General features: G+C 40.0%; 3 protein-coding genes across 5 annotated transcripts in view; 1 reads left to right on the top strand and 2 right to left on the bottom strand.

Annotated features, from left to right (window-relative positions):
• Window positions 1-12,990, top strand: part of LOC128875785 (neuropeptide SIFamide receptor) — a 65,325-nt gene that overhangs the window by 3,444 nt on the left and 48,891 nt on the right. The window lies entirely within an intron of this gene.
• Window positions 2,070-4,605, bottom strand: LOC128875788 (odorant receptor 4-like). Its single transcript, XM_054121675.1, has 6 exons — window positions 4,231-4,605; window positions 3,823-4,075; window positions 3,502-3,608; window positions 3,014-3,349; window positions 2,469-2,744; window positions 2,070-2,220 (listed from the first exon to the last, which is right to left on the bottom strand). Exons 1-6 carry the CDS (start codon window positions 4,423-4,425, stop codon window positions 2,152-2,154), a joined length of 1,236 nt encoding a protein of 411 aa, XP_053977650.1. The 5' UTR covers window positions 4,426-4,605; the 3' UTR covers window positions 2,070-2,151.
• On the bottom strand, window positions 5,223-10,921 carry LOC128875787 (odorant receptor 13a-like). Of its 3 annotated transcripts, XM_054121672.1 has the most exons (8): window positions 10,315-10,921; window positions 10,104-10,198; window positions 8,658-9,622; window positions 7,844-8,096; window positions 7,564-7,667; window positions 7,107-7,442; window positions 5,661-5,936; window positions 5,223-5,466 (listed from the first exon to the last, which is right to left on the bottom strand). In XM_054121672.1, exons 3-8 carry the CDS (start codon window positions 8,853-8,855, stop codon window positions 5,392-5,394), a joined length of 1,242 nt encoding a protein of 413 aa, XP_053977647.1. In that variant the 5' UTR covers window positions 8,856-9,622; window positions 10,104-10,198; window positions 10,315-10,921; the 3' UTR covers window positions 5,223-5,391. The 3 variants fall into 3 exon arrangements, with proteins under 3 accessions (XP_053977647.1, XP_053977648.1, XP_053977649.1); XM_054121673.1 differs by lacking the exon at window positions 10,315-10,921 and having other exon boundaries at window positions 8,658-9,366; window positions 10,104-10,225; XM_054121674.1 differs by lacking the exon at window positions 5,223-5,466 and having other exon boundaries at window positions 5,801-5,936; window positions 7,145-7,442.

The following is a 12,990-nucleotide window of genomic DNA, read 5'->3' as shown; positions in this document are numbered from 1 at the left end:
CCGCTTTCATTACCAGTAATGCCATTAGCGGCTGAAAATCCACGCAACCTAATATCCTTTCGCAAAAATTCTGCACGCCGAATCCGGATCCGATTCCCGTGTCCTCGTGCGATCCCTTCGACACGGTCGGCGATCGCGAGCAGGTTCTTTTTTCGGAATCACCTTTAATCCTTTAATGCCGTCGATAGTACGTTCTCGAGTAAGTTTGCGAATACGGAGAGGGTCGGTGATTGAATCGATCCCTCGTATTGATCATGCGTGGGCAGAGGGGGAACGAGGAAAATTGGATCGAAGGCGATTAAACAGGCGCGAGAGCGATCCGTTCGCCGATTTGTCGTCGCGCGGGGGTCCTCCCCCCGTTCCAGTCCTCTATCGACCTCGAAGGGTGGCCCGTGGCAGGCCTGGAAGGGGGTTTCCCTTGGTGCCACGGAATCGATCTTTTTGCGACTCTAGGGCGCTGTTCACGCTCGATGCACCGGGCGTATCGCGATTCCGTTTACAGGCGCGGACAGACTCGTCCAGGGCTAACTGCGGATAAATTATTCGATAATGGAATCGCGCGAAGTGTCACCGGTAACGGGAGAAGAAGGTCTCACGGATTCCTTTCAATTTCTGAACACCGTCGATCTTGGGGTTCCATCGATCAACGACGGAAGGTGTCCCAGAGTCTAAATATGTTGATACTAACGATACAGCGATCCTTCCTGTTACGCAACTGTATATTTATTATCAGAGAAAAAGAGAGTGAATTCGGTCAATCTAGTTCATTAGTACAAATAACTGTCTTTAAAGATCGTGGCAACAGTTATGCCAACCAATTACTCAATTCGGTTTATGAAATTGTTAATGTGGAACACCGTTTCGTATATCATCTACCGTGGCAAATGTTCGAGCACGTGACCCGTTATATCCGCGGTAAATTCGCTGAAAGCCTATTGGCTGAAATTGCCGATCCCCCATTGCTGTGACATAACCTCGAAAAATCCTAGTTTCATTGGATCGTTAACAGGAAAGGGACTGTAATAAACGCGTGGATGTAAATGACCAATTTGATAACGATTAATTAAATGGGTCAGTTAATTCCGATAATGCCGAGGGATAACGAGGCGTATGGTGGACAAATATGAATTTGTCGCTGGGACGACGCGCAATTAAGCAGAGATCATTATATGTGCAACGGGTATTCGATGTAACATCCATATACTTACGGTTGTAAACATTTATAGCTTAAGCCTCGATCGAAGGACACTGATTGTAACGCCAACTTCGCACGTAAAGATAGATTGTTAACAATTTAGAATTAGCTGTAAATAGAAGTTAAGTCAAATTGATTTTTACAAAGATAAGAACATGTGGTTCCATATAAATAGCAGGCCTTGATGACTGAGAAGAACAATTGTGTAAGCAAAAGATTGGACTCGGTGTCTTCATCTTGCGGAACCGTATAATTTTAACGCACAGTTTTCTTTTTCAAATTCATTAAGTCGAATGAGGTATATTTTGTTTCTCACGGCTCATACTGTGATATGAACCGTATGCAAACAATTAAAATCGTAATTTTCGATTTGTGATATATCGCCTTGGAGAAATTTAATTCCTAAGGCAAGATTCGTGCATCTCGCGAACGATCAATTTATTCGTCCCGTTTCGAATTTAAAACATCGACGTAATTGCGTATAGAAACAAAAAGGCCAACGCGAGGCTCCAGACCCCTTCCACCGGCCAATTGTCGACGAGTCGCATGACTAAAGACGTCATTAACACGCACTGGCGCACGTTTATCTTCTTCGCGACGAATTCAAGTCATCCAGGACTGCTCATTTCGCATACAAAATACGCGGATGCTTTTATCAAGCCCTCAGCGATCCGGCGTAACAGATAGGAAACGTTCCTCTCAGCTTTCGACTTCTAAAATTATACTTTCAATTTCGTTGCACTTTGTTCCTATCTTTGTTCATTTTTTGATGGGCATTTTGTCACCAAACGCTATTATTAATTTATGTTACCATTATAAATTCATTTACCATTCCTTCCTCTGTCAGATTGTAAATTTTATTTGCAATATATATATATATATATATTTTTTTTTCTGTATGTAATCATGTAATGTACAAATATATCTATTTGTACATTAAGGAGGTGCAGCTCTGATCAAGATTCAATTGTAGAATCAGTGCTTTGTCTGAGCAGAGTATAATATGATACTGCGGTACTCATGATCTGTAATGAAACACATAGGTTTTCTTAATTACGTTAATTACAAGAACTTCGTATGGTTTGTTAATGTATTGTTAATCGTTGAATTCGGCGAGGGACACTCGATTACTCAGTGCTGCATGTTCGTATCATTATTCATTACCTTTTTTCCATCGTATTTCTCGAATAGTACATTGAAAAAAACAATATACACGTAGAATTGAGTAACCTCCTCCTTTTCGAAGTCGGTTAAGAAAGTAAGCTTTCGTTACCTTGGTGTACGTTTCTAACGATATCGGGAAAAATCCAAATGCTGTTAAGCAGCAGACGTGTTCAGATCGCAGCATGATCATCATCAGATCTTTTCGAAGGGCTTTCCCAGGTTGATTCATTGGCATAACCGACCACAATCCTGAGTACGCCGATACTCCGACCTTGTCACTCTCGTCTACTATGCCATGGCAGCTGTAGGTGAACATCAGCAGCATGAACGCGCTGCCCAGCGTGGAGGATAGGAAACCGCAACGTTTCGCGGTGCTTGTAGTTTCCTACAAGCGCGACGAACCAAAGAATTAGGAATCGCTTGAGATTTTGTTCCATTAGTTTCAATTCTTTCATCGTTAAAATAATGTTTCAAAATATAAAAAAAAAGAACCATGTAATTTATGAAAGTTAGTCGTTACACAAACGATTTAACCAAAATTTCGTTCATTAAAATAGAAACATGGTTCATGGTATTCCGAAGCCCATGATACACAGACATTTGTTTTGAATTAATTTCGAAAAATTCTATATGCAATACAGAGCGAATACGAACCAGTAATGTTTGATATCCAAGCAGGCAGATCAACGCACTGAAGATGAGTACTTGTGCCAATACCATCAATGTGAACATATTCTCGATTTTCATACTAACATCGATGAGTACCTGGTGCTGTCGAATGCAATTCTTCAATTTCTCGTAAGATGTACTGGCATCGTGTAACATCACATTGTCATGTGCATTTTCAACCTCTGTTTTTCTTTCCATGTGACAAAGCGTCTCCAACCTGTATTGAAGTATACGAAACTGCCCAGATAGGTGTACGTTTATAATGCACAAAATGTTGTCGAAACTAAAGTAACAGATTGCAATTTGATAAAACGTGAACGCCTGAAAATGAGTGAAAATCGAAAATCACTCGATTTCTTATGTACATTCTATTTACATAAACATATACAGTAATTCGATACATTTCTAGAGAAATTATCTTGGACAAAATTATAACAAGAGTGACTGGACGATTGGACTATGGCAATAGATACCTGCATAATGAAACATAGTTCGAAGTAGGGAGTCACTGTCAAGGGTAGTTGAGGCATCCACATGTTGAATGGAAATATTCTGTCTGACTCATTCTTCCCCATATTCGCTGATTCATAAATGAATAAATTAACTAATTCACAATAAATTTAATAAGTTGTGAAATATGTATTTTCATGTGAGGTAAGAAACGATCAACTGACGTAGTATAAAAGGCCGCGACTTTTCGATTCTCTTTTTTTCCGAGGAATTAATAGTTTATTCTCTGGTAGTGATATTATTAATACCAACTAATTCACGAAAGTAATTACAATTTAACTCACCAATGATCGGTGTTAGAAGGTAACCAGCTACTGTGCCGTGGCCACTGATGGTGACAATGCTGGTAAATAATAAACACGTTTTTCTCGATTGGTCCGCGATCTTCTTTTCGGCATCGTAATAATTGCAATTCCAGAAATGCTCCCTCATGTACAGAATCAATTCAAAGAATTCCATTTTGTGTATGAGGCTTATAAGCACTTTGACACCTACCAATAGCAGACATAAAACATTGCAGAGACAGAACAGAGTAGCCTGAAAGAAGGAAATAAAAAATGTGTGAAATTACAAATATCACTTCGAATCCACTCGAAAATAGAATTTTCATCATCCTAACAAACTAAAAACAAAAAAAAAAATAATTTACGTAAAATACTCTCTGATCCACGCTGCTGTTATGTTATACCAACTTTCAAGTCTCCCCAGGAGTAGTACACGTCTCTGCACTGCATGAACGTGGCGAAACATGTTGTCCAGATGGTATAACCCCGAGCGATCTTCCTGAGACGTTCTTCGCCGTCGTTCTCCGCTGTCCACAAGCCAACGCACTTCATGAAGAACGTCGTCGATCTGATGGAGAAGTCCGGAGTAGTATCCTTCCGCATAGTGTGCAGTTCATGTCCGAGGGCAAGGTTGATTTCTCGCCTATTCGTGACAATTGTAGCTAAAGAGGGCTTAACTTCCCTACGATGTCTCTTTGATTTTCATTCCCTTTGTCGGTGGTTAGTGAATCTTGAGTTTCCTTCTGTTCACTGTCTGACAAACTGGGGAGAGAAGACGCCAGAAGCCGAACAAAAGATTGACGTTCCTGCGTAGGGTTCGAAGACTCATTTATATTGAATCGAGGGAATCGTTTCCACACCCTTTGTGACTGTAAGGAGCGCCCGTCACGAGGTGACAGCTGTTAATTTTTAAACACCGAGTGCTACTTGTTCTTCTGAATACCACGATAGTCTCAGTTCTTACTCTAACTTGAACTGGAGATGTCCATTGGGAGAGAACGAAATGACCGGTTGTCGTTTTTGAACAACTTTGAGAAGGGATCAGTGTTTGGTTTGTAAGGGGTGAGTCGTCCTCTTTTATTTAAAAGTTTATTTAAAAGTTAACTATATTTAGTTTTCAACCGACTTCGAAAAGGAGGAGGTTACTCAATTCGACATGTATTGTTTCTTTTTTTATCGGAATTTTAGAGAGGCACTCCACAGATGTCTGAGAGTAAATATTATTTTCATATTTAAATGGGCATTCCTAATGTATATTTATCACTTCTGCTGAGACAATTGCTTTAATATTATTAATGATCTATCCACTATTTATTCATTCATTATTAGTTAAACTGCTTATCATTTTGCTCTTGAATTGTATTGATTTAATGAGAATCAAAGAAATTTTCAAAATATCATACCGTATGCATTTTGCTCAAATATATTTGTCGTCTGAAAATACAATATTACTTACTTAGAATTAGTACCTAAATCATTTTGGCGTCGATGTACTCTTCTTCCGAAACAATCATGTTAGAAATCACGCGCATTCGATAATTGTAAATTAATAAGTTCGTCGGGTATTGTTTATAATTCAGATTGCTCTGAAAACTCTGTGCTTTGTTTCAATATAGTAAAGTACGATACCGCGCTACTCATAATCTGTAAGAAGCATGTATATTTTTATGATTGTTTTAAATAATATAATCAACTGATAATATTCGAAAGAATGGTGGAAATATTAGATGGATATTAATTACAGTAATGGAAATTTAGTGGATCATTGCAATAAATATTTTATTTTTCTTTGCTCTGTCTAGTATCCGATTGAAAAATTTCTAGAAAGCTTCCATTACCTTAGTATAAGTCTCTAGTGATATCGGGAAAAATCCAAACGCCGTAAGGGAGCAGACGTTTCTGGATCGCGCGATGACTATCATCAGATCCCTTCTCAGCGATTTCCCAGTTCGGTTCATCGACATATGTGGCCATAGTCCCGAGTACGCTGCCTGGGCAATGTTGTTACTCTCGTCTACTATGACATGGCAACTGTAGGTGAACATCAGCAGCATAAACGAGCTGCCCATAGTAAAGGAGATAAAACCGCAACGCTTCACAGTACTCGAATTATCCTGCAAGTGTGACGAACCAAATGATTAAAAACCGTTCGAGATTTTCTTCCTATTAGCTCTAATTTTTTCTGTTAATACATTGGAGTTTAGAGAAACGTACAATGATATCGTGGTGGTGGTTCCTGTGAAGGAAGAGCGAGAGAGGGGAGAAAAGGAAGGGAGCGTTTCGCTCAGGGCCTGCTAGTGGACTTGTCAGTAAGGTTACCTAGCAAGCCCGTGCCTAACACGCCGGAATGTTTGGAGGTCGGTCGGGAATGGCTTGTACAGGGTGTCCCAAAATTAGCTGAGAAGATTCTGAACCACAATTTCCTTTGCAAAAATGTCGGATGGTGCTTCGTTTTTGAATTAATAACGAAAAATCATCGACCAATCACAGCGCCGGAGTAGCGCGCGCTCAGCCGCGCGAGGATGGCGCATGATCCAGGACGTTCGGCCCAGCCATCGGGCCAGCCTCTCGCGGCAGGGCGCGCGCTACTCCGGCGCTGTGATTGGTCGATGATTTTTCGTTATTAATTCAAAAACAAAGCACCATCCGACATTTTTGCAAAGGAAATTGTGGTTCAGAATCTTCTCACCTAACACCCATTTCTGATTCTTACACTAATTCTGGGACACCCTATGTATGAACGTTATTGTGGTGAACGTTACACGTGGTGAGGGCAGAGGGTGCCATCGCAATATTAATAAAATGTCAATATCACGATGATGTTTCAAAATGAAATAAACATCATTAACGAAGGTTAGTTTCTGTACGAGCTATTATACCAAAAATTCTTTCATTAAAATACAAAGATGATTTATAGAATTCTACTTCTCACGAAGTACAGAGTTTGAAGTTCGTATTAATCATTTGAGTGTCAAGTGCGATATATCGTTGCTCGAAGCTGTAAGCGTTATAAATTTTGTGAAAATATTTTCTTCATACAAATTTATAAAGGAAGTATAACATGTTTTTAGTGTTGTGTAAAAATTTCATGAAACCGAGATATACATTTTTGTTTACAATCATGTATCATTGTTTGAAATTGTCTAGCATTTCATGGATATGTGTGAAAATTTCCTCTGGCACTCAAAGGGTTAATAACTGTTCCGTAAGTCGTCTTAAAAGTATGAAACCGTAATCAATTAATTGAAAGAAAAATCCATTGCCGATACAACGCGAACACAGACCAGAAATGATAGATATACAAGCAGGCAGATCAACGCACTGGAGATGACTACTTGTGCCAATATCGCCAATGTGAACACATTTTCGAGCTTCGTAGAAAAATCGATGAGCCTCTGGTGCTGTCGAATACAATTTTTCAATTTCTCGTAAGATTTACTGACATCGTTTATCACCACATTGCCATTTCCATTTTCATCTCCCATATTCTTTTCCACGTGACAATACGTTTCCAACCTGTATTGAAGTATACGAAACTGTCCTGATAAATGTATGCTTATAATGCACAAAATATTGTCGAAAGTAAAGTAACAAATGCTAACGTGATACAATATAGATATCTGAAAAATAGCGAAAATCGATAATCATTCGATGTTTTTATGCGTTCCATCCATGCTACACATTGTTCGAAGATGTATAATAACATAGTTTTAATAATATAAATATGACAATTTGTTGTACCTGGAGGAAGAACATCATTTCGTAATAGGGAGTCTTCCATAAGGGTGCTTTGACCCACATGTTGAATATAAGTACTCTGTCGCTTTCATTTTTTCCCATATTATCTGAGGAACAAATACATTTAATTCCTCGTGTCAGTATAAAACAAAAGGTCTTTTCCCATTTTTCGATACGAGCCTTAGTCGACGAGATATAAACAATCTTTTCTCTGATTGATAAGCTTTAATTGCTTATAGCTACGTGCCAAAGCTTAGCACTGAAGAATGATATTTCGACTCACCAATGATCGGCGTTGCGATGTAACCAAGGATTGCACCGTGGCCGGTGACGGTGACGATCGTGACAAATAAAATACAAATTTTCCAGGATTGGCCTAAGATCTCTTTCTCGTTGTCATTATACTCGGCGTGCCAGAAATTATGTTTCATGTGTGAAATCAATTCAAAGAATTCCGTTTTGTGTATCATGACAGTAGCTATTTTGACTGACGTCAGTAATACAGATAAAACGTTGCATGAAGCGAAAAGGAGATCCTGAGGAAAGCAATCAGATGGTTGAGTTATTTATTTGCTAACACGTTTGTTAATAGTATTCTTAGAGTGTTATTTCTGAAAGAATTCGCGAATTTGATTGGATGAGACGTTCCAGTTAATCCTTTGCACTCGAGGCCTTTTTTTCTGGTATCTACTAGCAACTCGAGATGCATTCTTAGCATTCTATCGCCACGAATGCTAAGATTATATTGACTTCGAAAATGAGATCTGTAATTTGAGATTTGAGAATCAGGTCACCTTTGCCTCAACGACAATCATTTTATTGGCACGTCGAGTTCCAAAGAAATTAAACCTAAAGAAATCCTAGTGGTGACTGAGAGTTACCTCTCGAGTGCAAAGGGTTAACTTTTTCGGAACCTATTACTAAGCTCTAATAATACCACTCACGCTACCACGTTTCTCTGACTCAAAGCACTTCTATCTCAGAGAAGATTTATCCAGAAATAAAATACTAAACAGTTTTCCTCTCACTTTCAACACTCCCCAAGAAAATACTTTCCATCTCTTTGCGTTCCCGCACTTTATACTAGTCATACTCACGTTCACGTTACTCCGAGAGAAGTACATGTCCCTGCTCATCGTGACGATGCCCGTACAAATCGTCGCAAGTGTATAAAACGCGGCGACGTATCCACGAATTTGTTCAGCGAAAGTGTCTGTTACCCACGCGCCGATGCACTTCATGAAGAAAAATGTTAGTCTAATCGAAGAGTCGAACTCTCCCCTAATCGTCTGCATGGTAGGGGTCAATTGTCTAAGGCCGGGCTTGATTCCTCGTTTACCCGAGACACCTATTCTTTCACGTGAGTTTTAATTAAAGAGAGAATTTCATTCTGACGTCTCTTTGATTCGTCATTCCCTTTGTCAGAGGCTGATGAAGTCTTTGCTTCTTCACGTTCACTGTCTATCACGTTGAAAATAGGAAACGGAACCACAGGATCGACCAATGTTCTTCAGCCTTTAATGTTTGAGACAAAGTGTCTTCGATCGATGTCGTTGTATATTATTCAGGTAACGACTCCTGCACTGTCTCCGACTGTGAGCGTCACTTGTCACGAAGTTAACAAGTGGTTATTTGTCGACACTGAATGTTACTGTCTGCATTGAGTGACACGAGCTCCTCAGTTCTGTCGCGTCACTTGCAGCAAAGTTTTCGGTCAGGATGGAATGAAACGTAAGATGTGGCTTCCTTGTGCACCGTTCAACACGCCAGTTCCTGGTTTCCGGGTTTCTGAATTTGGAGCCAGTTCTGAATGATAAAGTAGAGTAGGATTCGCAGTGGGTCCATGGATGGGTCTCGAAAATAGTCGATTTAGCCGTCTCGTCTCGAATTTAAAAGGTCGACATAATTGCATTTTCAAGCACACAGAGGCATAACCTGAGGCTCCAGACTACATCCAGAGGCCAATTGTCAACGAGTCGCATGACGTCGTTAACACGCTGCTCGCCTACGTTAATGTCTTTCGCATGGCGAAATGAGCAGTTCATTCTGTATGCGGTCCGTTCTACCAAGAGTTCGGGGATAAAAAGTGCAAACAGACATTAATTATCAACTGTATTTGAAATGTGCCTACGACCTGCATGACGGTAAAATATAGAAAAATAACACTTAGCGGTATTACAGGAGAAAAAAGGAAAAGAAAGACAGTTTTGGCCAAAAGTATGCGGTTCAATGTCCACTGGTACTACCCGAAAAAGGTATTTTACATAATACTTTATTTTTTGTTGCCAATCAGAACAAGACTTTGACTTATTTAAAAAAATGTATAGAACACAGCACAAGCTGTTCTTATGTATGCATTAAAATCACTTGGCAAAGAATTCTGATCACTAAATCGGGATTCAAGCCACTGGCATTATCTCTAGCTCGCCGCTGAACATAAGGCTGCTTTCAGCGGATTACACTTTGAATTAAGCACAAACCAAGTAGAAGTAATTCGATTATTCGAGCTAAGAAAACGGTTCGAAGAAGTCTGCTTTGATTACCGTGGTATAAGTTTCCAGCGTTATCGGAGGAAATCCACGGCTCTGAGTACGCCGCTGTACCAATATTGTTGCTTTGTTCTTCCAAGACACGAAAGCTGCGGATTAACGTCAATAGCTGTGAGACTATTCTTGTTTAGTTGCTTGTTTTTACTTAAATTCGCGACAGGCAACAAAATTTAAGACAACTAGCAACCAGGAGTCACTTATTTACCTGGAAAATAAGATAATCGAGGCTTCACGGTTCTTCGTGATGGATACCAATCGAGATAAGATAAGATTCGTAAATAATGTAAGACGTAATTGCCCTAATTTCCAGCGGGTTTGGATAGTTTTCTAAAATCGACGCTAACTCGAGCTTCGAAATTGCTCCTCGAGCGCACTTCCGGTAACCAAGCTGCCGCCACTCGAACAGCAGTTTCCGAAAGTCCTAACACTTTCCTCGGAACACTTGGGGAATAATAATAGGATTTCTCGCTTGTGTTGCTGCGAGAGAAAATTAATTCTATGGTCTTTAGCGAGTCAATTTAATTTAACGATTTCGACACTGTCTGTTTCTTTGGTTTGTATTCAATTTTAAATTGAATGTAGGTTAGACTTTACGTATGAGTGAAAAGAGTTATAATCCTTCAGCGACGATTCCTGTCGCTCCTTTATACACGCGGTGAGATTATGGATTCTCATAATTTATTCCTCATCATTCGCGGAGAGTGTTTCGAAAGACCTTCGCTGAGAGTCGCTTGGAACCATTAAAGCTTTCATGAACCTCTATCGCTTTCGAAACGAGCGCACGTGCTGGGCTGTCGGACTACTGTCTCCAATTGGACCATTCTCCTTACTCGTGAATCGAGTTCCTGCTGAATTTCAAGAAATCCGTCACAGTTTATGCTCTTGTAATGGTTATACGAGTTTTTAATCGATTCAGAACCTTTCTTTCCGAATATCGTATTATTATATCGTTTATATCCTTCTGTATACTTTTATTATATTATTCTGTGTCTCATATTTTCATGTAAATTCAGAGATGTCCATTTTTAATTTCTTATGAAATCCGTATTAATGGTCCATTAATTTTTAACATATAATTTTTATTTTCTCAAGCAACATTTTCATTTCCTATGTTTGAAAAGACTAGAATGAACGATTTGTTAATTTTCCATTAAGGAGTCAATTAATCGAACCTTAGATAAGCAATGCAAGATGAGACGAACACCAGACTGGAAATATTCATCAGCTTCGAGAGCACGATTTCTTACGTCCGCGCGACGAGATGACGTTAAACGCTTGTTTACGTCGGCATTAATCTCTTTCCTCATTACAGCGACCGTTCTACCAATCTACAGCAACATGGTAGCCAAGAAACGGCAGACGCTAACGAGACTTCCAGAGTCGCAGGCGAAATTCTCAGTTCTCTCGATACACGATACTCATCACTTAATTCTGTGCTGGTAATTCTTTATCTGTCGCAAGCCTGAGACTCCACTGAAAGAGGTAGCTGTTCCAGGAATTGCTATTACCTGCTTACAGCTTGCTCGTATTTGCACACAGAAGGAATACATTAGAATAGTCGTACCAGTTCGAACAACTCCAACTGCCATTAGCTTGTATCCATAACTTTTTATGTATGCATTTGCACACACACACACACACACGCGCGCGCACACATTTAACAGAACGTATACCAGATTTAAATTAATCCTCGTTCGAAGATAACTGAACTCTTATGGATTTTTTGTGGATCAAGGAAAGTTCGAGTGAAAAAGGAAGTCGAGGTGACGGAGGAACGTTCAAACGATTTTCACGGATTGCATGAAAGCGGTGCCGATGGTCGTTGCGGCTATTCAGTTGCGAAAAACGAGTCGACCCAGCGGGTCTCCGTTTTCCAGGGTGCATCAGGGTGGTGTGCAGCCGCACGCGGCTCGCTCCTCGTTTGCTTTGAAATGGAAATTGGCAGCGATCTCGGGATTCTAGATTAACGACACGGCAAATCGAATTACTCGCGCTCAAAGTCGATCATTGGACCAGGACGCCGCAACGGGGCTGATTTCATCGTTCGCGTCCGCTTACTCGTGCGCCCCCATTTTCATTGGTTCGTTAATGGGTCCGTGAGGCTTCTCAAATATTTGCCTTCTGAACCGTAACTATCGCAGGCTTAGGATCCTGCTGCGACTGTTAAGGAAAGTGGTAGCTGTTTCATGAATCTAATATTTCTTTGCCTCAGACTGCTCACATCTACCGATAACAATTCAAACAATTGAAGAAACTTTGGTTTCTGTGCTGTCTACTTTTATCGTCTTTAACTGAACTCTAACACTGTCGCAGCCTTAGGATCCTGCTGCGACGGTTAAGGAAAGTGGCAGCTGTTTCATGAATCGAACTTTTATTTGCCTCTGACTGCTCGCATCTATTAATAACAATCACAATAATTCAAGAAATTTTGGTTCCTGTGCTAAATGTTCTTGAAAAAGTTGACAATTCTTGCTTTAAACCATCCCTTATTTTACACTAATCTCAAATGCTTCGTTTTGTTTCCTTAGTTCTTTTTATAGAAGGACGTCTCAGATTGCTCTAGATAAAAACGAGTCGTAGCATTATTTAGGTTCGTTATCAGGGAAGCAATCATACCTAAATCCGATACTGGCTATACACTGGTAATCTTTCGAATCTATGGCTTTCCTATTCGAACAAAATTCGCGGGAAATCCAGAAGATATGCGATAACCGACCTTGGCGGTGACTTTGATTAATAAGAACGTCTCGATGATAAACGCGAAACAGTTTAAAATAAGAGAAACGGAATGAAATCGCGGTAAACAAACTTGAAATGCAACATTAAATTATCATGAGAGACCGAGACCGAGAGACCGAGACCGAGAGACCGAGACCGAGAG

The sequence above is a fragment of the Hylaeus volcanicus genome, chromosome 4 (assembly GCF_026283585.1).
Source record: "Hylaeus volcanicus isolate JK05 chromosome 4, UHH_iyHylVolc1.0_haploid, whole genome shotgun sequence".
Classification (NCBI taxonomy): domain Eukaryota; kingdom Metazoa; phylum Arthropoda; class Insecta; order Hymenoptera; family Colletidae; genus Hylaeus; species Hylaeus volcanicus.
This window is presented reverse-complemented; position numbering and strand designations above follow the sequence as displayed.